General features: G+C 38.1%; 2 protein-coding genes across 2 annotated transcripts; both read right to left on the bottom strand.

Moving 5' to 3' along the window:
* Nucleotides 1-1,559: 1,559 nt before the first annotated feature.
* Nucleotides 1,560-4,976, bottom strand: LOC113906501 (lymphotactin-like). Its single transcript, XM_027564736.1, has 3 exons — nucleotides 4,709-4,976; nucleotides 2,771-2,885; nucleotides 1,560-1,889 (listed from the first exon to the last, which is right to left on the bottom strand). Exons 1-3 carry the CDS (start codon nucleotides 4,767-4,769, stop codon nucleotides 1,772-1,774), a joined length of 294 nt encoding a protein of 97 aa, XP_027420537.1. The 5' UTR covers nucleotides 4,770-4,976; the 3' UTR covers nucleotides 1,560-1,771.
* Nucleotides 4,977-14,797: 9,821 nt separating this feature from the next.
* LOC113907083 (lymphotactin-like) lies at nucleotides 14,798-18,499 on the bottom strand. Its single transcript, XM_027565950.1, has 3 exons — nucleotides 18,195-18,499; nucleotides 16,122-16,236; nucleotides 14,798-15,069 (listed from the first exon to the last, which is right to left on the bottom strand). The coding sequence occupies exons 1-3, from the start codon at nucleotides 18,253-18,255 to the stop codon at nucleotides 14,907-14,909; spliced, it is 339 nt and encodes a 112-aa protein (XP_027421751.1). The 5' UTR covers nucleotides 18,256-18,499; the 3' UTR covers nucleotides 14,798-14,906.
* Nucleotides 18,500-27,645: the final 9,146 nt, after the last annotated feature.

Below are 27,645 nucleotides of genomic sequence, written 5' to 3'. Positions count from 1 at the left end.
TGATTAATTAAGTTGGTTAAACGAAGCTATTATGTAGGCCTGAATAGTCTTTTCAGGGGTACATTGCATATGGTTTGGTCTTCAGGGAATTAACCTCTGAAGAGAGGAAGCCAGTGTGATATAGAAGTCAAAAGTGTGAACTTGGAGCCAGGCTTCCATGGCTTCACATCTGAACTCTATCCCTCACAAGTCAATAGCCTTATTATGCCTTAGTTGTTTTGTCTTTATTAGAGGTCTGTAATGTGACTATCTTAACAACATTTTCAAATCAATAAAATAGTGCTGGTTACACAGTAAAAACTGCTTAAGTATTTGCTATAGGCAACAGCCTGGTGTTACAAAATGGAAAGTCAAGAAGTACTGTCCACAGTTGATAGAATAAGAAATAAATGATAGATATATTACCTAAATCTGTAAACATAATTAATTAAAATATCAACATAATTATATGGAGAGAATGGAAAAAGAAACCTAAATCCTTGTGTACCATAAAAGACAGCCGCAAACAGTGTCCAAAATTGACAGCCCAGGAATTAATGGTGACCAAATAGGACTGATTTGAAGTATTAACTGACCCCCACAGTTCTCTGCTAGACATTGGAGACCTGATGTATTGATAGCCACAAGCAGCTTTCGGTCTAATTGCAGGATTGGGGTGGGGGGAGCAGAGACAGGTACACAAGCAGTTTCAATATAAGTTGGTAAGTTTTAATACTTAGCATTTCAGATTGTCCCCCTAGAACCAGGAAACAATTGGTCCTTGAAACTATCAAGGTCTGATCAGCTCTAAACTATTTAAAGTCAAATAGAAGTGGATGTGTACATTATCAGCTACTTGGCTAGCACAATCATAACCATGAACCAAGTTAGCAATTTAAAGAGAATACAGGAGGACATGAATCTGGGATATTTAGGGGACCAAATGAAGTAACATTAATTAAAACTTTACTGCAAATTATGATCACACTCAAGAAATGTTCCAGGTGACAGTGTTCAGGATGTTAAATCCCAAACGCATAACTTGTGTGTTAACTAGAGTAGTGACAATTGTGGAAGTTGCAGAAAGGCAGTGAGAACTTTGCTTAATTTGAGTAGAATTGATTTTTGTTGAATAAACTGTCTAACCTTGGCAAATGAAAGAACTGACAAACTGTGTCTTTTTCCTTTCTCTTGTAGATGAGATGAAACATAGAGGTATGAGAATTTGCTTAAGATCAAACTTGAGTGAAGTCACTTTTTGAGTAGTGAACTCTCAGAATGGGAACCCAGTAACAGTCAGATAATTTTCTCCTTTATTTCTTAAAAATAGAACTGCATGATGAAGACAGGTTGAAATAAGGCTTAAATTGTCATCATCACAGTTGTCACCTATGAGTTGTGTAGAGAACAACTTCATGCTAGAACCTAAGAATAATGAATATAGCTTTCATCTCTGATAAACACTGATATAATCTCTCCCATCAGGGATCAAAAGGAGGAATGGTAAGGACAGAAATGGAACACAAATGATGTATTACCTTTCCCAATATGTAATGAATAAATTTGTGGAATATTCTTAATAATAAATATTTATTAATTAGAACATCTGAATGATTACAAAATAAATATTAAATATAAGAAAATAATTTGACTCATGCAGCATTTTTATGAAAAGTGAATATAATGTAATCAGTCCATAGGCTTTGAAGGGAAATGAGGTGGCTGGCTAGGGAAGGGACAAAGTGCTGGAAGGTCACTACCCAGTCAGGGTCACAGTTGTATTGGTGGATTGCTAGGCTCCTGTAGGCTTGGCCTGGCTTATATTTTTCCTGTCTATCTTTTGGACGGCTTTTTTCACCCAGGCAGCTTGAGGATCAGCACAGATTTTAAATCCTCTTCTGGTAATGAATCTGCAATACAAGGAAAAGATAGGCAAAATTAGTCACATCCTCAAAGCCTTGGGACCAAAAGTTAAGATCAGATCATATAAAAGAGATCTTGTGCAGAAATGACTGGATAAATCAGTCTTTCAGATTCACAAGATCATAAATGAAAATCATTCTTCTGCAATCTATTTTTTCATGAAGAAGAAATAGCTCCAGGTAATACCCAGATTCCTTGTTCAGCATAATTTTCAGACTCCTATCTCATCATTGCCACCAAGTGATGTAATTAAACTAGACATTTGAGGTCCTTTTTCTTTTTTCAAATCTAAGCACAGTCATCCTATCTTCTGCACAAAAGGTGATTTATTTATCTTATTTGAAGGGGTGGAGGGTAAAGTTGTGATTATATGTTGGGAAGTGTTGCTATTTTGAAAATGAAATCCTGGAAAGAGAATGGTACCATGTAGGCTAATTGTTGACACTATTCCTTGAGATGTGGCAACTGATAAAATATGGCATTCTACTCCAGGCATCAGAAAGTAAAGGCAGGGAAGGGGTGGGTGGGAATAGAGAGATATCCCACACCAGTGTGGCTCTGTGCTCCAATTCTGATCTGATCCAGCCATCTCTAAACCTAACCCTTGGGACCGAGCACATTATCTATCTGGTTCCCAGTCCGATTATTCTGTTAAGATAAATCAGAAAGGAGGGTGACAGTCTTAACTCGGTTGCCAAGTTTTTGTCATCATTGTTTGGGGCTTCACAAAGACATGGTTAATATGGAAAACCAAAAGGACAGTTGGCTAAGTTGAGGTCTTCCTCCTTGTTAACTTATTTTTCCCGAGGAGGGCGTCATTCCCGTACACTGTGTTCCATCAAGCCCAGTTTTGGGGAGAGAAACTCACATCACTGCTTTCACAGAGCCCTCCTTGATGGTGTAGGTCTTGATGTTTTTAATTGGCAGTCGTTGTGTAGTCAGACTCACACAGATGCTCTTTTCTAGAACTTCAGTCCCCACACCTGTACAGAAAACCAAGCAAACAAAAATAAAATGTAATTTCTAACAATATAAATGTTAGAGTGTCATCAATTAGATAACAAAGAGTGACCTGATAAAGAGTAGTTTGGGACAGTCAATATTAAACATGGGAGAGGTAGTTCATTTTTGATTGAATCACTAAAGGTGTTATTTTAAATTGTAAAATGAGAAATATGTGAAGACAATAGTTCACAGAGTCCTCATCCTCAATAGATATGGCCTGGGGGGATTAAATTTAACAGTTTCCAGAATATCTTACATTGGAGAAGGAAAAATAACTTGGAACAGTTAATAATATAAAGGGTTTCCTAAAATGTAATAGAAGTTTTTAAGTGCTGACTTTCTCCTAAGCTGAAGAGACTGATAGTTGCTTCTCAGGGAAGCAAATATTCTCAGAGAAATATTCAGTGAAAAATCATCTAAAATAATAACTGATGATGATAGTTTTGAACTATAGTGCTGCTGATATCAGGAGGCTTTTTATAAACATGGGACTGAGAAGATGTTCACTAACGTTGCTCTTCATCTCCCCTTCTCTCCATCCCTCAGTATCCAGCCTGCGTATTCTCTATCTGCTGTATTTGCCAATTTTCTTTAATGCTGAACTATCTGTGAACCCAGTGAAAGAGGGAAATACCCCAGTGTCCACAATCCTCAATCTTTGTTCCCCTACCCATATATGAGTTTGCACCAAATGCCAGCCTCTTGTCTCAGAAAAATGCCAGCCAGCCACAGTTCAGGCAACATTTGACTTAAACTTTTTGTTTTAAGAGTATTTTATTTAGGGAACAATTTCAGGGACTTTCAGACCGTACCGTCACTATTTACAGAGAACCGTGGGGATCCACAATCAGGCTCAGATATTTTGGTCTAAGTATCAAGTCTACAGATTAGGAGTTTTAAAAGAGAGTTTCTGAAGCATTAATTATATCCCAAGGATATTCCTTCTTGTGGTCAGAGCTGCCAAGAGAAATGTACTCCGACCAGCTGAGAACAAATGATCCTTTAAAAAATACGTGTCAAATGCTCAGTATTGTAGCTAAGTCTCAACTGGGTATGCCTTATAGTTTATTTGATTGTATATAAGGCATTGATATTTGTTAGCACTATAGTCTCATACAAATTCAATAAGTTTATCCTAAATGGGAACAACATTCATAGCAGTAATATAGACTCTCCTACACATTTAAATGTAATATTGATTTCCTGGGTATGAAGGTATGAGCTTCCAATCATTTTTGTTTTAATAGAAAACATTGATTTGTTTCAGAACATAACACTCTCTAGTCATTCCCACATCATGACTGAGCTCTCAAATTTTTTGAGAATTTATCAAGATCAATATTAAATAGGCAAAAGCCTCAAAGGTATACACAATTGTCATCACCATTCCACAGCTAACATTAATTAAGAAACTAGGACTTGTGTAGTAACCTGAAAAGTTTCCTATAAGTTTATTATAATTTACACTATTGATTATATATAATGTTTATTTCATTTTAACCCCAGGTAAGTGTATCAGTTATCATATTCATCTTATAGTAAGCATAGGCAAAAGCAAGTTAAGAAACTTACCCCAAATTGCCCAGTTGTGAAAAATAGGAGCCTAGCTGTTAGCCAAGATATATCTGCGAAATCCACAAGATCCTCTAGAGTCAAATTATTCCCATTTTGCACACAGGAAGACTGAGGCTTAGCTTGGAGAAAGTAGCTTACTCCATTCAAAACCTGAGTCAATACCAAAATGCCTGGCCACTGCCTGCACACCTAGATGTTCCTTATCTCATAATAACCTTTGACTCACCTTCCACAGTATATGCAGCGAGACTGCAGATCACCAGGCAGGTCAGGATGAGAAGTTTCATGGCTGAGGTCCCTCTGAGCTGTGCAGCAAGAGGCTGAGGACCTTCACTCCTCTGAGTCTCTTTTATCCCCCCAATGGTCAGCACACTTCCTGTGCTGAGAGGGGGAGTTTCAAAGTGAGTGTGGAATCACGGAAAGTCTTTGCAATACTGGTGCTTTCTTAGTTTGAAAAAAAAAAAGTTTCTTTGTCCCCACTCACACTAACCCCACATCTTGTGGCCTTTTCTCCTCCTCCTGTGGTTAATGTGTCAGTGAAACCTTATGTGTGTACAAAAGAAACGTAGTTGTCTCGTCTCCTGCCACCAGTCTAAAGTCAAACCTCCCACTGCACACATGTCCCAAGGCCATGTCGGTGTGGTGGCCCAGCTGGAACATGGTGTAAAGGAAAAGCGGTGGGGTGGTCACCGTGGTCTCATTCCCCGACTAGCTCATGCAGCGTTCGCTGTGACATGAGGCTTCCACCACCCTGGGTCATATGCCCTTGGTGACTCCACAGGGAGCCAAAAAGATACTGTTGCTTTCCCAAGTTTTTCAATCCTCTGTCTTCTTTTTCTTCTCATCTGTCCTCTGCCCACATTCAGTTGATCCCCTTTCTTACACCACCCTTTCCACATGCCCAAGGAACATTTAAATAAGAGTGTTTGGAGCCTGTCTATATTCACAGGTTTGCTTCATTGTAGCTTACTACATGTTTTTTAAAATAGATTTTGAAAAGTTGTCCTCACATAAACTTTATTTTGGAAAAAAGAAAAACAAAACATTATCTATAGATGATTTTTAAGAAATTATTGTTTTAAGAAAAACAAAATTATGTATAATATTACCATTCTGATGGTTTTTGTTGTTAATGATTTTCAGTGAATCTCTATTGGTATACATGTTTACACAGCTGTGACAATTATAAATATTTAGACTATTTTTATGTCAATGTAAAAATCTTCCTATTTTTTTATAGTCTTCATATAAAAGAGTCTTCATATTCTGAGTAAACACAGACATATTAAGCCATTCCCTTATAACATATTGTTATGTAGACCATGTCTATAAGATAAATATTCACTGATATACACCAATGACCAGGAGTAGGATTACTAGGCAAAATCGTATGATCATCTTTATAACTCTTGCTACATATTGACATAATCTTCCCAGAATATAATTTCTATTTGCTGTGCTTCTAGCAGTGTTTGACTGTATCACTTGTAATGAACCCTTTCTGGCACTCAGTTTGTTGTTGGGTTTTGTCTTATTTTGTTTAGTAGGTATCTATTTTTAAAAAATGTCACTCAGTTGTGTCTGACTATTTGCAACCTCATGGACTCCAGCCAACCAGGCTCCTCTGTCCACGGGATTCTCCAGGCAAGAATACTGGAGTGGATAGCTATTCCCTTCTCCAGGAGATCGTCTCTGATGCATGTATTAATTATGTATGAAGCTAAAAGGTTTTGTCATTACTATGTAGGGATACAAAAATAAAATTCATATTATGTATGCTGCTGCTGCTGCTGCTGCTGCTGCTATGTCGCTTCAGTCGTGTCCGACTCTGTGCGACCCCATAGACGGAAGCCCACCAGGCTCCCCCATCCCTGGGATTCTCCAGGCAAGAACACTGGAGTGGGTTGCCATTTCCTTCTCCAATGCATGAAAGTGAAAAGTGAAAGTGAAGTTGCTCAGTCGTGTCCAACTCTTAGCGACCCCACGGACTGCAGCCTACCAGGCTCCTCTGTCCATGGGATTTTCCAGGCAAGAGTATTGGAGTGGGGTGCCATTGCCTTCTCTGCATATTAAGTATATGTATAGCTAAAAGTGGTTTGCCATTGCTATTAGGTATATGGAAGCAAATTCCTGTATTTCCTATATTCCTATAAAATTATAGGCTAAACTCTAAGATATTTTTCATCAATGGCATTTAATTTTCCAGTCAGACTTTACTCAGGAATTTGAATATCTTTCTTGTTAACTCCACCTGGCTATACCATCAGTCCTTAAACTCAACATATCTTTCCATTCAGAATGCTCTCTCTCCTATTACTCTGTGACATTGAATAAGGTTTTACCTTCTTTTCAGTATCTAAATACAGATTATTTGGGTCTTCTTAGACTCATTGGCTCTAAGAAGCATCTAAGACTCATGCTGCTGCTGCTGCTAAGTCACTTCAGTCGTGTCCGACTCTGTGTGACCCCATAGACGTTAGCTCACCAGGCTCCCCCGTCCCTGGGATTCTCCAGGCAAGAATACTGGAGTGGGCTGCCATTTCCTTCTCCAATGCATGAAAGTGAGGTTGCTCAGTCGTGTCTGACCCTCAGTGACCCCATGGACCTCAGCTTTCCAGGCTCCTCCGTCCATGGGATTTTCCAGGCAAGAGTATTGGAGTGGGGTGCCATTGCCTTCTCCAATCTAAGACTCACAGGGTCTAAGATTACTTGGGTCTTCTTAGACTCGTTGGATATCCATATGTTATTTCCAAACAAGCCATACAAACAAGCCATACTAACTGTATATGTAGCTCATGTATATGTCTTCTCCTGTCTCTCTAGAATGTTCAAGGCAAGACCTCTTCATTCCTTGTTAGGACTACGTAAGTAGACCAACTGATTCCCAGGTCTGGGTCTCCTCCCTTTTCAAGATATTCTCTGCAGCATTGCCAGAGAAATTATTATAAAATCTTAATCTAATTGAGTTGTTTTCCTACTGACATATGTTTGCTAATTCCCAACACATACAAGATTCATTTCAAACCTCACATTTTCGTATATGAAGATGCTCAGATCTAACAATGCTTTTCCTTTCAGTTCAGTTCAGTTCAGTCTCTCAGTTGTGTCCAACTCTTTGAGACCCCATGAATTGTGGCACGCCAGGCCTCCCTGTCTATCACCAACTCCTGGAGTTCACCTAAACTCATGTCCATCGAGTCGGTGATGTCATCCAGCCATCTCATCCTCTGTCATCCCCTTCTGCTCCTGCCCCCAATCCCTCCCACCATCAGGGTCTTTTCCAGTGAGTCAACTCTTCCCGTGAGGTGGCCAAAATAGTGGAGCTTCAGCTTCAGCATCAGTCCTTCCAATGAACACCCAGGACTGATCTCCTTTAGGATGGACTGGTTGGATCTCCTTGCAGTCCAAGGGGCTCTCAAGAGTCTTCTCCAACACCACAATTCAAAAGCATCAATTCTTTGGCACTCAGCTTTCTTTACAGCCCAACTCCTAACGCCCACATGTCTTTTCTACTACCCACTTACTATTTCCTTTATCAGGAATGCCCATCCAAGCTCCCTATATAGCTATCTGTAAACTCTTCCTCTTCCTGTAAGTTTTCCTGAATTCCTCAAGATATAATTAGTTGTGCCTCCTTCTGAGCTCTGTTGGCACTTTCTAGCCACCACTGCTGCTAAGTCACTTCAGTCGTGTCCAACTCTGTGCGATCCCATAGAGAGCAGCCCACCAGGCTCCCCCATCCCTGGGATTCTCCAGGCAAAGCCACCACTGTTCTATCACTACTCTCATTTTATTCTTCTATTCAATTACATTTCTGCATCTCCCACTAGGTGGCAGCCTCCTTGAAAATAGATAATTGGCTTCAGTCTGTCCCTGGCAAGGCAGAATGTCTGCTATATAATATTCATTCACTAAATGGTTTTTGAACAAGTGAATTCATTTCAAGAGACCAACATTACAGTCACTGTACATTAAATAAAAGATGAATATCTAAATACATACATTCCGAAGACTGTGTCTATATCTTCCTCTCACGTTTATAATTAAAAGACAATTTGACCCAAGGCTGAACTCTTACTTACCATATTGAAATGGAGTTTCTTAAACTCTGAGAATGAATTAATTTCAGTTTTTCAAAGCATGCAATAGAGTCTCTGCTGCTGCTGCTGCTAAGTCGCTTCAGTCGTGTCCGACTCTGTGCGACCCCATAGACTGCAGCCCACCAGGCTCCCCCGTCCCTGGGATTCTCCAGGAAAGAACACTGGAGTGGGTTGCCATTTCCTTCTCCAATGCATGAAAGTGAAAACTGAAAGTGAAGTCGTTCAGTCGTGTCCGACTCTGCCCAGGCCCATGGACTGCAGCCTACCAGGCTCCTCCATCCATGGGATTTTCCAGGCAAAAGTACTGAGTGGGGTGCCATTGCCTTCTCCTAATAGAGTCTCTAGTGGAGAGAATTAAGTAATCAAGAAAAAGTGGAGGCCTAGGACACAATGGGCATAAATTGCTAATATGTGGGTATTGATTGAAATGCCCACAGTTGAAAGATAATAGCAAAAATTCTCTCATCCTTGATTCCTCTCCTTCTCTTACATGCCCCACCCAATCTGTCAGGAAATACAGTTGTCTAACTTCAAAATAGAATCTAAACTCTTCTTACTACCCTAAGAGACCCAATCCCCAGCCACCATTTCTTCTTACCTGGATTAGTGCATTTGTGCACTGCTATATTTGTAAGATATGTATATAGCTCATGATAAAGTGAGGTTGCTCAGTTGTGTATGACTCTTTGAGATCCCATTGACTATAGCCTACCAGGCTCCTCTGTCAATGGCATTTTCCAGGCAAAAGTACTGGAGTGGGTTGCCATTTCCTTCACCAAGGGATCTTCCTGACCTGGGGATGAAACCCAGGTCTTCTGCATTGTGGGCAGACGTTTTACCCTCTGAGCCACCAGGGAAGCCCTCATAGTAACTACAAAGCAAAAACTTCTAGTGTATACACAAAAGATAAGATATAGGAATCAAAGCATATCACTTAGAAAATCATCACTTCATAAATAAACTCAGCAAGAGGGGAAGGAAGAAACAAGGGGACTATAAAGCAACTAGAAAACTATTATAATGACATTAGTAAGTTCAAATAAGTCAATCATAAAGGAGATCGGTCCTGAATATTCACTGGAAGGACTGATGCTGAAGCTGAAGCTCCAATACTTTGGCCACCTGATGCAAAGAACTGACTCATTGGAAAAGACCCTGATGCTGGGAAAGATTGAAGGCAGGAACAGAAGGGGATGACAGAGGATGAGATGATTGGATGGCATCACTGAGTCAATGGACATGAGTTTGAGCAAGCTCTGGGAGTTGGTAATGGACAGGGAAGCCTAGCATGCTGCAGTCCATGGGGCCACAAAGAGTCGGACACGCCTCAGCAACTGAACTGAATTGCATGGATTATTAATTACTTTAAATGTAAATGAATTAAATTCTCCAATCAAAAGAGGTGAAGTGACTAAATGGATTAAAAAAATGCATACTGCCTACAAGAGACTCATTTCATCTTTATGGATACACATTAACTTAAAGTAAAGGGCTAGAAGATATCCCATGAATGTGGAAACCAAAAGGGAGCAGGTGTTACTGTACTTAGACAAACAACCACTCTTTACCACCTCCATAATTTAGCCTTTTCCAAAATTCCATAAAGTTAAAATCATGTATTATATATATTTTTCATATTGACTTCTTTCATTAGTAATATATTTTTAAGTTCTTTCCATATCTTCTGTGACTTTAATAGCTCATTTCTTTTTATTACTGAAGAATATATCATTGTAGGGATATGTGTGTGTGTGTAGTCACTCAGTCATATCCAACTCTTTGCAACTCTTTGGACTGTAGCCCGCCAGCCTCCTCTGCTCATGAGATTTTTCCAGGCAAGACTACTGGAATAGATTGCCATTTTCCTTCTCCAGTGGATCTTCCCTACCCAGGGATCGAACCCATATCTACTGGCTCTTCTGCATTGTAGGTGGATTCTCTACGCACTGAGTCACTGGGGAAGCCCCTATGGATATACCACAGTGCATTTATCCAGCCACCTATTGAAGGACATTTTGGTTGCTCCAAGGTGAATTCCTGTGGCTTCATTTGATACTGTTCATGTTTTAAATTTTTGCCATTTGCATAGGTGTATAGTAGTATCTCCTTATTTTTCATTTGCAATTTCCTAATGAGGTATAATGCTGAGAACCTTTTCCTATGTTTATTTTCCATCTATATGTCTCCTGTACTGAGGCATTTGTTAAGACCTTTTGCCTGGGTTATTCAATCAAGTTGCTTGCTTTCTTGTTGTCACATTTTAAGAGTTCTCTGTGTGCTTTGGGTAACATTTTTTTTTTTTAAATCAGATGTCTCTTGAAAATATTTTCTCCTAATCTGTGACATTATCTTTACTTGACAGTGTCTTTCAAAGAACAGAAATTTATAATTTTAATAAGCACCAACTTAAATTTTTCTCTTAAGGAACATATCTTTACTGTCAGATTTAAAGAAAAAATCATCTCCAAATCCAAGGTAGTCAAGATTTTATCATATGTCATCATCTAGATGTTTAATAATTTTGCATTTTACATTTCACCTATAATATATTTTGGGTTAATTTTTCATGAAATGTGTAAGGTCTGTGTCTAGAGGGTTTTTTGCATGTGGATGTCCAGTTGTTCTAAAATTACTTGTCAAAAATATTTTCCTTTCTCCCATCATACCTCCTCTAGGAAGACTTGTACATAATCGTGCTCCTTCCTGAGGCTGGAATATCATAGAAAATCACTATCTGAGACCAGGATCAGTTTATTAAGAACTTTGTGCTCTTAGCCAAGACAATCAATCTCTCTGCAGCTCAGTTTTCTCACCATTTAAATTGCAGTGACAATTTTAGACACTGTATTGTTGTATCAAATATCTATGAAAGAACATAATACTCTACAAATATTACAATCCCAGTGGAAGAATTTCCTAGTGAAGAGAGAATTATGTGACATCTTTCTTCAAATCAATGAAGAATCCACCTTCCATTTCTTATTAATAATAATAATTAATAATTATATCTAAAGTCAGAAAAAATGAAGAACATTTTCAAGGTAATTATTCCTTTCTCTGTGTTATTTCTATTTCTTGAGCATGCCCATGTTATTAATATTACCTGTTTCATATTGGTTCTCTTTCATCATAGTCTCGTCTGCTAGATGAGCTCTTGGAGTACAGAAGTGGTGTTTTACTTATCTAGATATATACTAAGCCTAACACAGTGCCTGTTTTATATCAAGTACCTAAAAATATTTGCTGAATTGAATAAAGTTTATTCAAGCCTTAATAAAGTTTACTTTGTGTTATATAATTTTAGAAATATGAAAGGGCAGAATGAAGCAAATAATCTAATATGTTATTCTTCCATTCATCCAACAAGTATTAATTGATCCTCCCTCCCAGGTCTATGGGCTTACCAGGTGGCTCACTGGGTAAAGAATCTGCCTGCAATGCAAGAGATGCAGGAGACACGGGTTCAATCCCTGGGTTAGGAAGATCCCCTTTAAGGGGACATGGCAACCCACTCCCAGTATTCTTGCCTGGAGAATCTCATGGACAGAGGAGCCTGGTAGGCTACAGTCCACGGGGTCACAAAGAGTCAGACATGACTGAAGCAATTGAGCCCGAACATTCCAGTTCTATGCTAGGTACTGGGAACCTAGCATAATAACACCAAAAGCAGCTTTTAGTTTGACTGCAGGATTGTGATGGAGTAGCACAGATGGGCAAACAAGCAGATTCAATATAAATTATAAATTTTAAGTTAAATTTTAGTACAATTGAACACAGAAGCACAAAAGAGGAGTCTCAGACACTAAAAAAATATTTAATATTTTGAGATCTCTCCTTCTTAGATTATTTCTTTGAATTGAAGTCCAATCAGCCACAGAGTTATAGTTAGTAGATGCAGGTCCAACCTAAGTGATTCAAAACATCCAGTCAGTTAGTTAAAGTTATGTGCACTGTTGGGTTGAAACCTCTAACATCACCTATGACCTTAGATAATGCAATCACGAGATGTGCATACCTATACTCTTCCACTTGTATTATTAATTCTCTTGAAAACCTCTTGCAGAGTACATCATGCAAAATGCTGGGCAGGATGAAGCACAAGCTGGAATCAAGATTGCCGGGAGAAATATCAATAATCTTAGATATGCAGATGACACCACCCTTATGGCAGAAAGCAAAGAAGAACTAAAGAGCCTCTTGATGAAGGTGCAAGAGGAAAGTGAAAAAGTTGGCTTAAAACTCAACATTCAGAAAACTAAGATCATGGCATCTGGTCCCATCACTTTATGGCAAATAGATGGGGAAACAGTGGAAACAGTGAGATACTTTATTCTTTTAGGCTCCAAGATCACTGCAGATGGTGACTGCAGCCATGAAATTAAAAGATGCTTGCTCCTTGGAAGAAAAGCTATGACCAACCTAAACAGAATATAAAAAAACAGAGACATTACTTTATCAACAAAGGTCCACCTAGTTAAAGCTATGGTTTTTCCAGTAGTCATGTATGGATGTGAGAATTGGACTATAAAGAAAGCTGAGTGCCAAAGAATTGATGCTTTTGAACCATGGTGTTGGAGAAGACTCTTGAGAGTCCCTTGGACTGCAAGGAGATCCAACCAGTCCATCCTAAAGGAAATCAGTTCTGAATATTCATTGGAAGGATTGATGCTGAAGCTAAAACTCCAATACTTTGGCCACCTGATGCAAAGAACCGACTCATTGGAAAAGACCCTGATTCTGGGAAAGATTGAAGGCAGGAGGAGAAGGGGACAACAGAGGATGAGATGGTTGGATGGAATCACCAATGCAATAGACATGAGTTTGAGTAGGCTCTGGGAGTTGATGTTGGACAGGGCCTGGCATGCTGCAGTCCATGGGGTCACAAAGACTCAGACAACTGAGTGACTAAACTGATCTGAAAATTTCTAGCACTTGGGAGACATTTCAGAAATTCAAGTACATGTTCAATCAGGAAACATTTCTTTCATCTTCTGTGATTTACTAGGTTTTACCCCTCATAAAACAGGTTTTTTTTCTTTGTGTTTCCTTTAAGACCAGTTTTGAACATTATTGTAAACAAATAGCAGTGAGAAATGACAGATAACCCACTCCTGGCTAAGAAGCAATGTTTTAATCAGTTTCTCTCTGGTGAATAGTTGGATGACTATGACTAGACGTGATTTGATTCCTCCCAAATGCCCTCAGTTTGTTACCCTCTGAAAACACTTGATATTGCTGGTTGTCCCCTTAGGACTAGAGAACAGTTAATTCCTTCCCTTCCTTTGAAACTATCAAGGATTGATCAGTTTCTTAACTATTTAAAGTCAGATAGAAGTGGATGTATAAACTATCAGCTACTTGAATAATGGAATCATAAACATGAACCAAATGAACAATTTAATGAGAATATAGGAGGGCATGAATCTGAGATGTTTAGTGAGTAGATGAAGTAATGTTTATTAAAACTTTTAAAACTTTAATGCAAATTGCGGTCATATTCAACAAATGTTCTAAATGACAGTGTTGGGATACTGAAAACTTACTGGCCAAAAGGAAAAAAAGCATGGTGTGTTGATAACTAAAGTAGTGATGATTGTGAAAACCACAGAAAGGCAGTAAGCTCATTGCCCAATTTGGGAAGAATTGATTTTTGTTTGAATAAAGTATGTTTTCATTAAAAGTATAATCTTTGCTACTGTGACAAATGAAAGAACTGACAAGCTGTGTCCTTTCCTTTTTTTTCTTTCCTTTATAGATCAAATGAAACCCAGAAGTATGAGAATGTGCTCAAGATCAAGCTTGATGAAGCTTCTTTTTGAGTAGTGAATCTTCATAATGGGGAACCAGTAGCAGTTGGATCGTTTTTCCATTTAATCCATAAAAATAGAACTCCATTATGAAGACAGGTTTAAATAGAGCTAAAATTGTCGTTGTTACAGTTGCCACCTATGACTCATGTGTAGAGAATCATTTCATGCTAAAGCCTAAAAATGATGAATATAGCTTTCATCTCTGATAAACACTGACCATAATCTCTCCCATCATGGATACTATCAACAGGAAGTACAATTATGACAGAAAAGGGACACAAATGATGTATTACCTTCCCTACTAGGTAATGAATACACTTTGGGACCATTCTTAATAATAAATATTTATTAATTAGAGCATCTGTATGAATATGAAGGACATAAAAAAATAAAAATCTAAGAAAATAGACTCATGCAGCACTTTTATAAAAGGTGAATATAATGTAATAAGTCCATGAGCTTTAAAGGGAAATGAGGTGGCTGGCTAGGGAAGGGACAAGGTGCTGGAAGGTCACTACCCAGTCAGGGTCACAGCTGTATTGGGGGATTGCTGGGCTTGTGTAGGCTTGCTCTGGCTCACATTTCTCCTGGTGGACCTGTCTATTGTTCGGACGGCTTTTTTCACCCAGTCAACGTGGGGATCAGCACAGACTTTAAGGCCACGTCTGGTAATGAATCTGCAATGCAAGGAAAAGATAGGCAAAATTAGTCACATCTTCAAAGCCTTGGGACCAAAAGTTAAGATCAGATTGTATAAAAGAGACCTTGTGCAGAAATGACTGGAAAAATAAGTATTCCAGATAGATCTGGAATGAAAATTAGATTCCATTACATCTTAAAAAAAATCTTTCTTCTGCAATCTATTTTCTTCATGAAGAAAATATAGCTCCAAATAATACCCAGATTCCTTGTTCAGAATTTTGTGCAGGTTCCTTTTCTCATCATTGCTACCAAATGATGCAATTAAACTAGACATTTGAAGCCATCTAGGTTATTGGAGAAGGCAATGGCACCCCACTCCAGTACTCTTGCCTGGAAAATACCAGGGATGGGAGAGCCTGGTGGGCTGCTATCTATGGGGTCACACGACTGAAGCGACTTAGCAGCAGCAGCAGCAGGTTATTTATTACATGTCTTTTCTTTTTGAAACCTAAACACATTCATCTTATTTTCTGGGCAAAGAGTGGTTTATCATATTTTTGGTGGTAAAGTTGTAATTATATTTTGGGAAGTGTTGCTATTTTAAAAATGAAATACTAGAAAGAGAATGGTACCATGTAGGCTAGTTGTTGACACTATTCCTTGAGATGTAGCAACTGATAAAATATGGCATTCTACTCCAGAACACCAACAAGGAAGAGAAAGGCAGGGACGTGGGTGGGATGGAAAGGGAGGCATCCCACACCAGTGTGGCTCTGTGCTCAAATCCTGATCTGATCCAAACATCTCTAAACCTAACCCTCCGGAATGAGCATATTATTCATCTGGTTCCCAGTCTGATTATTCTGTTAAGATAAATCAGAAAGGATGGTGACAGTCTTCACTTGGTTGCCAATTTTTTTGTCATCATCATTGTTTGGGGCTACACAAAGACATGGTTAATATGGAAAAACAAAAGGACAGTTGGCTAAGTTGAGGTCTTCCTCCTTGTTAACTTATTTTTCCCGAGGAGGGTGGCATTTCTGTACACTGTGTTCCATCAAGCCCAGCTTTGGGGAGAGAAACTCACATCACTGCTTTCATGGAGCCCTCCTTGATGGTGTAGGTCTTGATGTTTTTAATTGGCAGTCGCTGTGTAGTCAGACTCACACAGATGCTCTTTTCTAGAACTTCACTCCCCACACCTGTAACAAAAAACCAAGCAAACAAAAATAAAATATAATTTCTAATAATATAAATGTTAGAGTGTCATCAATCAAATAACAAAGAGTGACCTGATAAAGAGTAGTTTGGGACAGTCAATATTAAACATGGGAGAGGTAGCTCATTTTTGACTGAATCACTAAGGTGTTATTTTAAATGGTAAAATGTGAAAGATATAAAGGAAGTAGTTCATAAGGTTCTTATCCTCAATAGAAGGACTAAAAGGAGATTAAATTTTTCAGTTTTGAGAACATCTTACATTGGAGAAAGGAAAAATATCATGGGAGGGTTAATAATGTTACAGATTTGCTAAAATCTAATGAAGGTTTCTGTGTGCCTATTTTCTCCTAAGATGAAGAGACTGGTATTTGCTTCTCAGGGAAGCAAATATTCTAACAGAATATTTCTCTGAGAAATATTAAGCCAAAAAGCATCTAAAATAATAGTCGATAATGATCAAATCTGAGCTTTCTGACATAGTGTTGCTGAAATCAGAAGGTTTTTATAATCATGAAACTGAGCAGGTGTTCACTAACATTGCTCTTCATCTCCTCTTTCCATCACTCAATATCTAGCCTGCACATTCTTTCCCCTCTATATTTGCCAATTTATTTTTAATGCTAAATGTTTTCTGAGCCAGTGAAAGGGAAATACTCAAATGTCTGCAATCCTCATCAGTCTTTATTCCCCTATTCATTCATGGTTTCCATCATACAGCAGCCTATTTTCCCAGAAAAATGCCAGCTAGCCATGGTTTAGACAACACTTGGTATAAACCTTTTCATTTCAACAATATTTTTTTATTCAGGGCCCAATTTCAGGGGGTTCCAAACAGTGCCATCTCTATTTATGGGCACCCTTGCAGATGCATGATCTATTTTAGTCTAAGTAAGAAGGCTGCAGATTAAGAGGTTGAAAGGCGAGTTAACTGAGTTATTTATAATCAAAGGATATTCCCTCCTGTCAGAGACATAAGGAAAAATACACTCCCACCAGTTGGGAAAAAAAATGATCTTTTAATAAGTATGTGTAGAATGTTCAGGCAAGTCTCAGTGTAACTAAATCTCATCTGAATATGTCTTGTAAGTTTAATTGATTGTATATAAGTCATTGATATTTGTTAATACTTATGATCTTTTATAAACTCAAGAAATTTATCACAAGTGGGAACAACATTCATAGCAATAATAATATTCTCTCCTACACACTTAAAGGTAAAAATGGATTTCCTAAATATGAGTTCACAAGCTTCCAGTCAATTCTGTTTTAATACAAAATGTTGATTTGCTTCAGAACATACACCCTCTAGCTCACTCCCCCATCATGAATGCTTTACATTTTTAAGCATTTTTTTGAGATATGGGGCAGTTAATGTGAACAAACACATTATTTAATCCCTGGTATATCTATTTCTATTTTTTGAACTTTTTATTTTGTATTGGGGTATAGCCAATTAACGTTATGATAATTTCAGGTGAACAGCAAAGGGGTAAGTGTTTTTTAATTTACCAATACTAAATAGACAAAAGCTTCAAAGGTATATACAGTTGTTTTCATTATGCTGCACCTAACATTAATAAACAAATTAGTATTTGCCTGGAAATCTGATAAATGGTCATAAGTGTATTTCATTTTAATTGTAGGTAAGCAAATTAGTTATTTATCTTAAAGATAATTAAACCTAGGCCCGGAGAGGTTAAGAAATTTACCCCAAATCCCCTAGTTGTGAAAAATAGGAGCCCAGACTGTAATCAAGTTCTATCTTCAAAATCTACAAAGTTCCCTACTGTCAAACTATACCCATTTTGCACACAGAAAGACTGAGGCTTAGCTTGGAGAAAGTAGTTGACTCCATTCAAAACCTGAGTCAGTATCAAAATGCCTGGCCACTGCCCGTACACCTAGATATTCCTTATCTCATAAATAACTTTTGACTTACCTTCCACAGTGTATGCAGCGAGACTGCAGATCACCAGGCAGGTCAGGATGAGAAGTTTCATGGCTGAGGTCCCTCTGAGCTGTGCAGCAAGAGGCTGAGGACCTTCGCTCCTCTGAGTCTCTTTTATTCCCCCAGTGGTCAGCGCACTTCCTGTGCTGAGAGGGGGACTTTCAAGGTGGGTGTGGAATCACGGAAAGTCTTTGCAATACTGATGCTTTCTTAGTTTGAAAAAAAAGTTCCTTTGTCTCCACTCACACTAACCCCACATCTTGTGGCCTTTTCTCCTCCTGTGGTTAAAGTGTTAGTGAAACCTTATGTGTGTACAAAAGAAATGTAATTGTCTCATCTCCTGCCACCAGTCTAAATTCAAACCTCCCACTGCACACATGTCCCAAGGCCATGTCAGTGTGATGGCCCACTGGGACATGGTGTAAAGGAAAAGGGGTGGGGTGGTCACTGTGGTCCCGTTCCTCCACTAGCTCATGCAGCATTCGCTGTGGCATGAGGCTTCCACCACTGGATAATATGCCTGGGGTACCATCCTTGGGGAGAAGGAAATGGCAGCCCACTCCAGTATTCTTGCCTGGAGAATCCCACGGACAGAGGAGCCTGGCAAGCTATATACAGTCCATGGGATTGCAAGAGTTGGACATGACTTAGTGACTAAATCACCACCACCATCCTTGGCGACTCCTTAGGGAGCCAAAGTGAGACTGCTGCTTTCCCGAACGTCTCATTCTTCTGCCTTCTTTTTCTTCTCTTTTCTCTCCTTTGCTCCCATTCAATTGATCCCCTTTATTACTCCACTCTTTCCACATGCCAAGAAACAATTAAATAAGGGTGTTTGTAGCCTGTCTATATTCACAGGTTTGCTTTATTGTAGTTTACTACATATACCTTTAAAAAAAGATTTTGAAAATTTGTCCTGACAAACTTTCTTTTCTTTTCTTTTTTTTGGAATGTATTTATTTATTTAAAATTTTATTTTATTTTTAAACTTTACAATATTGTATTGGTTTTGCCAAACATCGAAATGAATCCGCCACAGGTATTTTCAAAAAAAGTAAAACAAAATTATAATATTACCATTAGGATTGTTTTTATTTTTAATGTTTTTCAATGAGTCTCTATTGGTATACATAAGTTTGGATAATTGTGACAATTACAAATACTGATATTTTCACAGCAATGTAAATATCCTCTCGTGTTTCTTCATAGTCTTCATATTTCTACTGTGTAAATTCATACAAAAGGACTTCCCTGGTGGCTGAGTGGTAAAGAATCTGCCTGCCAAGCAGGAGACACGGGTTAGATCCCTGGATCAGGAAGATTCCCTGAAGAAAGGAATGGCAATCCACTTCAGCATTCTTGCCTAGGAAATCCCATGAACAGAGGAGTCTGGCCGGCTATAGTCCATGGAGTCACAAAAATGTTGAACAAGACTTAGAGACTTAACAACAATAAACACACACACACACACATTAAATTATCCCCTTATAACTTATTGTCATGTAGATTATATCTATAAGGTAAATTTTCATTAGTATACACTGAATAAATTCCTTTTAATAACCAGGAGTAGGATTACCAGGCAAAATCCTATGATCATCTTTATAACTCTTGCAACATATTGACATGGTCTTCCCAAAATGTCATTTCAATTTCCAATGCTTCTAGCAGCATTTGACTGTATCAGTTTCAATATAATCTTTCTGATTTGTTGAAAGCACTCGTTTTGTTGTTTGGGGGTTTTGTCTTGTTTTGTTTAATAGGTATCTATAAAATGCATATATTAATTATGTGTAAAGCTAAAAGATTTTGTTATTACTACTCAGGGATATGAAAATAACATTCTTATGAAATATATGTATAGCTAAAAGTTTTGCCATTGCTATTAGTGAAATGAAAACAAATTCCTATATTTCTATAATATTTTAAGATATTTTTAAGATATTTTTCATCAGTGGCATTTAATTTTCCAGTCAAACTTTATTCAGAATTTCAAATAACTTTTTAGTTATTGCCACCTGGCTACCATCAGTCCTTAAATTCTGAACACATCTTGCTACTCAAAATGCTTCTCTTCCTATTACTCTGTGACACTGAATAGGGTTTTATCTTCTAGTCAGTTTCCAAATACAGATTACTGAGATTGTCTTAGACTCATTTCTAGCCACCCATATGTTTTTCTCAACCAAGCTGTACTAAGTATACCTTCTAAGTAGCTCCTGTATATGTGTTTTCTCTCTCTGCACTGTTCAAGGCAGGACCTCACCTTTCCTTGTTAGGACCACTGCAGTAGACCAACTGATTCCCCAGGTTTGGGTCTCCTCCCTTTCCAATCTGTTCTTCTCAGTATGACCTGAGTAATCATGCTAAATCTTTAATCTAATCAAATTATCTTCCTGCTGAGAACTTCTTTGCTAATTCCTATTACCTACAGGAGGGCTTCCCTGGTGGCTCAGATGGTAAAGTGCCTGTCTGCAACGTGGGAGACCCGGGTTCGATCCCTGGTTTGGGAAGATCCCCAGTAGAAGGAAATGGCAGCCCACTCCAGAACTCTTGCCTGGAAAATCCCATGGACAGAGGAGCCTGGTAGGCTACAGTCCATGGGGTCGCAAAGAGTCGGGCACGACTGAGAGACTTCACTTTTACTTTCATTGCCTACAAGATTCATTTCAAATCTCATATTGTCTTATAGAAAAGTGTTCAAGATTTAACACTGCTTTTCCTTTAAGATTCATCTTTCACCACTCATCCTTTTGCTCCTAAACCTCTAGACTTAACAAAATCTGTTTAATCAACCAAATGGGACATCCTCTTTTCTACTCCCCACTTATTGTTTCCTTCATCTGGAATGCCTATGTCATATCCCTATATAATTATGTGTAAATCACTCCTCTTCCTACAAGTTTTCCTGAATTCTCTATATACATTTATCTGTGTCTCCTTCTATGTGCCCTTGGAACTTCCTAGCCACTAATTTCATTTTATTCTCCACTCAGTTTCATTTTTCTACTTCCTACCAGATGGCAGGCTCCTTGAAAGCAGGCAATTTGCCTCAGGTCTGTCTACTAGCGGAATGACTGCTATATAGTGGTCATTCACCAAATGGTCTGTGAATAAATGAGTTCTTTTCAAAAGACCAGAATTAAAATGATTAAGGGGACACAGAGGATGAGATGGCTGGATGGCATCACTGACTCGATAGACGGGATTCTGAGTGAACTCCGGGAGTTGGTGATGGACAGGGAGGCCTGGCGTGCTGCGATTCATGGGGTCGCAAAGAGTTGGACACAACTGAGCGACTGAACTGAACTGAACTGAAAGGATGAACATCTAAAAACATTGTGCCTAAACATTGTGTCAGAATATCTTCCTCTCATGTTTATAATCATATAGAAAATTTGACCCATGACTGAATTCTTACTTAGCATATTGAAATAGAGTTTCTTAATCTCTGAGAAAGAATTATTCATTTCAAGTTTTTCAAAGCATGCACTATTCTCTGATGGAGAATAATTAAGCAATCAATAAAAATTGGAAACCTAGTACAAAATGGGTACAATCTGTTAATGTTTGGACATTGATTGACAACCAGTTGAAAGATAATAGCAAAAATTTCTCTCATCTTTGACTTCTCATTCTCCTACAAATCCCACCAAATCTGTCAGAAAATACTGTCTTTCTGTCTTCAAAATAGAATTTAAACCTTTCTCATTACCCCAAGGGATCCAAGTCTAAGCAACCATCATTTTTCACCTGGATTGGTGGATTCATGGAATAGCCTCCAAAATCGATTTCTTTTTTCCACCCTTACTTTCTTTTGGCAAATTTACAATCTGACAAATGTGATCATTTCAAAATGTGAGTAATACGCTACTTTTCTGCTCAAAATTCCAGTGGACTATATTTTCATGCTGCTGCTGCTGCTGCTAAGTCGCTTCAGTTGTGTCCGACTCTGTGCAACCCCAGAGACGGCAGCCCACCAGGCTCCCCCGTCCCTGGGATTCTCCAGGCAAGAACACTGGAGTGGGCTGCCGTCTCCTTCTCCAATGCATGAAAGTGAAAAGTGAAAGCGAAGTCGCTCAGTCATCCCGACCATCAGCAACCCCATGGACTGCAGCCCACCAGGCTCCTCTGTCCATGGGATTCTCCAGGCAAGAGCACCAGAGTGGGGTGCCATCGTCCTCTCTGATATTTTCATGAGTGAACTCCAAAGTCTTTTTATCCGCTATGTATTGTTGACCATGGGCTTCCCTGGTGGCTCAACAGTAAAGAATATACCTGCAATGCAGGAAATGCAGGAGATGAGGCTTTGATCCTGGGTAGGGAAGATCCCCTAGAAGAGGAAATAGCTACCCACTCCAGTATTCTTGCCTGAAAAGTCCTATGGACAGAGGAGCCTGGTGGGCTATAGTCCAAAGGGCTACAAAGAGTCAGACACAACTGAGCAACTATGTGTGCAGGCACATAGTAAGTCCTTATGTATCAATAGTTACTTTAAATGTAGATGGATTAAATTTTCCAATCAAAAGGCATGGAGTGACTAAATAGATTTTTTAAATATAAATGTATTTATTTTAATTGGAGGTTAATTACTTTACAATATTGTATTGGTTTTTCCATACATCAACATGAATCCACCACAGGTATACATGTGTTCCCCATCCTGAACCCCCCTCCCATTTCCCTCGCCATCCCATCTCCCTCGCCATACCATCCCTCTGGGTTGTCCCAGTGCACCAGCCCCAAGCAACCAGTATCATGCATCGAACTTGGACTGGCGATTCATTTCATATATGATATTATACATGTTTCAATGCCATTCTCCCAAAGCATCCCACCCTCTCCCTCTCCCACAGAGTCCAAAAGACTGTTCTATACATCTGTGTCTCTTTTGCTGTCTCGCATACAGTGTTATTGTTACCATCTTTCTAAATTCCATATATATGCGTTAGTATACTGTATTGGTGTTTTTCTTTCTGGCTTACTTCACTCTGTATAATAGGCTCCAGTTTCATCCACCTCATTAGAACTGATTCAAATGTATTCTTTTTAATGGCTGAGTAATACTCCATTGTGTATATGTACCACAGCTTTCTTATCCATTCATCTGCTGATGGACATCTAGGTTGCTTCCATGTCCTGGCTATTATAAACAGTGCTGTGATGAACATTGAGGTACACGTGTCTCTATCAATTCTGGTTTCCTCGGTGTGTATGCCCAGCAGTGGGATTGCTGGATCATAAGGCAGTTCTATTTCCAGTTTTTTAAGGAATCTCCACACTGTTCTCCACAGTGGCTGTACTAGTTTGCATTCCCACCAACAGTGTAAGTGGGTTCCCTTTTCTCCACACCCTCTCCAGCATTTATTGCTTGTAGACTTTTGGATCGCAGCCATTCTGACTGGTGTGAAATGGTACCTCATTGTGGTTTTGATTTGCATTTCTCTGATAATAGGTGATGTTGAGCATCTTTTCATGTGTTTGTTAGCCATCTGTATGTCTTCTTTGGAGAAATGTCTATTTAGTTCTTTGGCCCATTTTTTGATTGGGTCGTTTATTTTTCTGGAATTGAGCTTCAGGAGTTGCTTGTATATTTTTGAGATTAGTTGTTTGTCAGTTGCTTCATTTGCTATTATTTTCTCCCATTCTGAAGGCTGTCTTTTCACCTTGCTTATAGTTTCCTTTGTTGTGCAGAAGCTTTTAAGTTTAATTTGTTTATTTTTGCTTTTATTTCCAATATTCTGGGAGGTGGGTCATAGAGGATCCTGCTGTGATATATGTTGGAGAGTATTTTGCCTATGTTCTCCTCTAGGAGTTTTATAGTTTCTGGTCTTACATTTAGATCTTTAATCCATTTTGAGTTTATTTTTGTGTATGGTGTTAGAAAGTGTTCTAGTTTCATTCTTTTACAAGTGGTTGACCAGTTTTCCCAGCACCACTTGTTAAAGAGATTGTCTTTAATCCATTGTATATTCTTGCTTCCTTTGTCAAAGATAAGGTGTCCATAGGTGTGTGGATTTTTTTTTTTTAAAGGTCCAAGTACATACTGCCCACAATAGACTCACTTCATCTTTAAGGGCACACATTAGTTGGAGTAAGGGAATGGAAGAAGATATCCCATGAAAGTGGAAACCAAAAGGCAACAGGAGCAGCTATATTTATATCAGACAAAATAGGCTTTAGGTCAAAAACCATAACAAAGTGACAGAATGATTTTATATAATGATAAAAGGGTCAGTTCGTTGCGAGGATATAACAACTGTAAAGACTAAATATATAGCACATTTATAAGCGTTTGCAAATACCTCCAGAATCTATGCTCCCATCTCCCATTTACTCTCTGACATCATCTTCTGTTGCTCTCCCCACCTTGTTGCTTCACTGCAGTCACAATGATCTCCCTGTTGTTTCTCAGACATGTCAGGATGCTCCTGCCTTTAAGTCTTTTCACTTGCTAGTTACTTCACCTGGTATTTTCTTCCGTTGCACATAAGCAAGTCTCAGTCCCTCAACCCCTTCAATGTTTTGCTCAGGTATTTCTTTCTCATTGTGGCTTTCCCTGACCGCCCAGTTTAAAACAGTACACATATACCAATTCTGGTCTCACTTGATTTCTCATTGCTGCTTTACTTTCATTAATAGGACCTAGCACCTTCTAATATGACAAGAATTTACTTTTTTCCTGGAATTGTTTATCTTTTTTATTTCCTCAGAGTCTAGGATAATGCCTGGCATTAAAAAAAAGGACAAGAATTAAAGATATCATTTTGTTCTTTGTTTTACTTCATTCATTTTTGTCCTTAAAAGAAATGGAACCTTAGGAGAATGAATGCTATCCACTTGTAGCAACATGAATGGACCTAGAGATGTTCATACTGAGTAAAGTAGGTCATACTCAGAAAGACAAATATCATATGCTATTGGTGATGTGTGGAATTTTTTTTTTAAGTTAAATGAACTTATTTACAAAACAGAAGTAGAGTAATGGATGTAGAAAACAAATTAATGGTTTTGATGGGGGAATTCGGGGAAGGTTGGCCTTTCCTGGTAGCTCGGCTGGCAAAGAATCCACCTGCAATGCAGGAGGCCCCAGTTTGATTTCTGGCTTGGAAAGATCCCCTGGAGAAGGAATAAGCCAACTCCAGTCTTCTTGGGCTTCCTTGGTGGCTCAGCTGATAAAGAATCTATCTGTAATGTGGGAGATCTGGGTTTGATCCCCAGATTGGAAAAATCCCATTGAGAAGGAAATGGCTACCCACTCGAGCACTCTGGCCTGGAGGATTCCATGGACTGTATAATTCATGGGGTCGCAAAGAGTTGGTATAAATAGGGAGACTGGGATTGACAAATACACACACTATTGTATATAAAATAGGTAATAAAGACCTATTGTATAGTACAGGAGACTCTACTCAATCCTCTGTAATATCCTATATGGGGAGAGAATCTGAAAAAAAAAAAAGGTGTTTTGTATATATAATTGATTCATTTGCTGTACAACTGAAACTAACACAGTGTTGTAAATAACCTATACTCCAATCAATAATTTTTACAAATAAAATAAACATGACTGCAACTGTTATTATTTGAAACATACTTCCAGTGCAATTTTTCACATATTATAATTAGCTTTTTTCCCTATTTTAAATAGTTTTGTTATATTTTTCTGATAAAGACAATACAATTATTGTTTAAAAACTCAGACACTATAGGAAAAAAAAAAATTAAGGAAAATTCACCCAAATCCCACTTCCCAAGATAACTCTTCAATTACTATTGATGGACCTTCTTCCATACATTTCGCAGATACATAAACCTACACACATTTCAGTTCACAGTCTTTTGACAGCATTCATTGGCTGTAGATTTGCAATGTGTGAGGCTTTGTGCTAAGCACTCAAGGGAATTAATCTGTTTAATAATAGAAATATTAAAAATTAAGTAAAATTATTATATATATTTTATTGATGAGAAAAGTAAGGATCAGAGATGTTAAGTAATCCACTCACAATCCCGAAGCTTAGGGTTAACAGAGTGAAGATTCAAACTCAGATCTGCCATATTCCAAAACCTAAGCTTTTAACCAATACCCTGTACTGTCAGATATTCTCTACTCTCTATTGATAGACTCTAGGTTAGTCTCTCTTTTTAAACCCTAGACCACAGAGCAGAAAGAATAGACACGTCTTTGAACTTTTTGTACTTTTCTGTGTATCTCTTTGCATCAGTTTCCTCCAGAAAGTTTTCACAAGACAATCTCTTACTATCATACATACTGCTTTCTCAAAAAGATATGCAAAGACTGAAGATGTAAAAATGAAGCTTACTGACAGATAAAGCCACATAAGATAATTCTCAATGGTCATATCTTTTCCACTGATCTACAAAATCAAACTTGTTACATGAAAGTCACTATATGGATATTTGTGTGTAACATACAAAACTGTGGCTTATAGTAAGTTCAAAATAGGACTTAACTTACCCTCCCACCAATCAGGTATGAAAATACATGCTTTTCTAAATTAACCAATCCTGGGTATTAACAATCATTTTAGCCATGCTTTGACCACTAGTAAAATTGAAAATATTTTATAAATTGTCTTTTATAAATTTTGCCCATTTCTTTGGAGTATCTGTACCTTTCTTTTATATTTGTGAGAGTGCTGTCTCATATTTATTACAGCTATTTTTCTACTAAATTTTCTGATGATTACAATGCTGTAGATATGCAAAAATTGAAGGACTTGGTATATACAAGTTTATGCATTTTTCACAGGAACTACACCTACTTCATGCAAACCTCAGGAGTATCTTTTCTAACAGAAATCCTCAGCTTAAAAATATAGATAAAATATTTCTCATGCAAGATCTGGACCAGGGGACTTTCTGCATGAGAGGCCGTTATCTTGCTGTTCTTTTTTTTTTTTTTTTTTTAAGGAATCTCATCAAATTCAAGGAAAAGAACATTGTTTATTATGCAGAGATCTTCCACTATATGTTCTTTACTTATTAATTAGGTGATTTACTATAAAGAAGCACCTTTTAAAAGGGAGTACAAGAAACTATGCCACGGATGTCACTAGAGGTTCTACCACATACTAACTTGGAAGATCAGCCAATAAGTGAATTTCAATGACTCAGTGCTTCTATCTTTACTTTCATCAATCTCTTGGAAATATGGTGGAAGCTGGTAATAAATACTATGTCTACAAAATACTCAGATAATATATATAAATTATTAGTGTAATCTCTAATCACGCTTTTTCTCTTTTGCCATGTAGACCGAAGCATGTCAGACAATAATGCAGGTAAGGAAATGAAATTAAGGAAATTATGTAGTTCATGGATCCATTTTTATGTTAAAGTTCAGGATAATTAAAAGGCAAAGTGGAGAGGGACAGAGAGAGAAAAAAAGTACCTAATATGAATTGAATGAGTAACC

This window comes from Bos indicus x Bos taurus, chromosome 16, assembly GCF_003369695.1.
Source record: "Bos indicus x Bos taurus breed Angus x Brahman F1 hybrid chromosome 16, Bos_hybrid_MaternalHap_v2.0, whole genome shotgun sequence".
In the NCBI taxonomy this organism is placed as follows: domain Eukaryota; kingdom Metazoa; phylum Chordata; class Mammalia; order Artiodactyla; family Bovidae; genus Bos; species Bos indicus x Bos taurus.
This window is presented reverse-complemented; position numbering and strand designations above follow the sequence as displayed.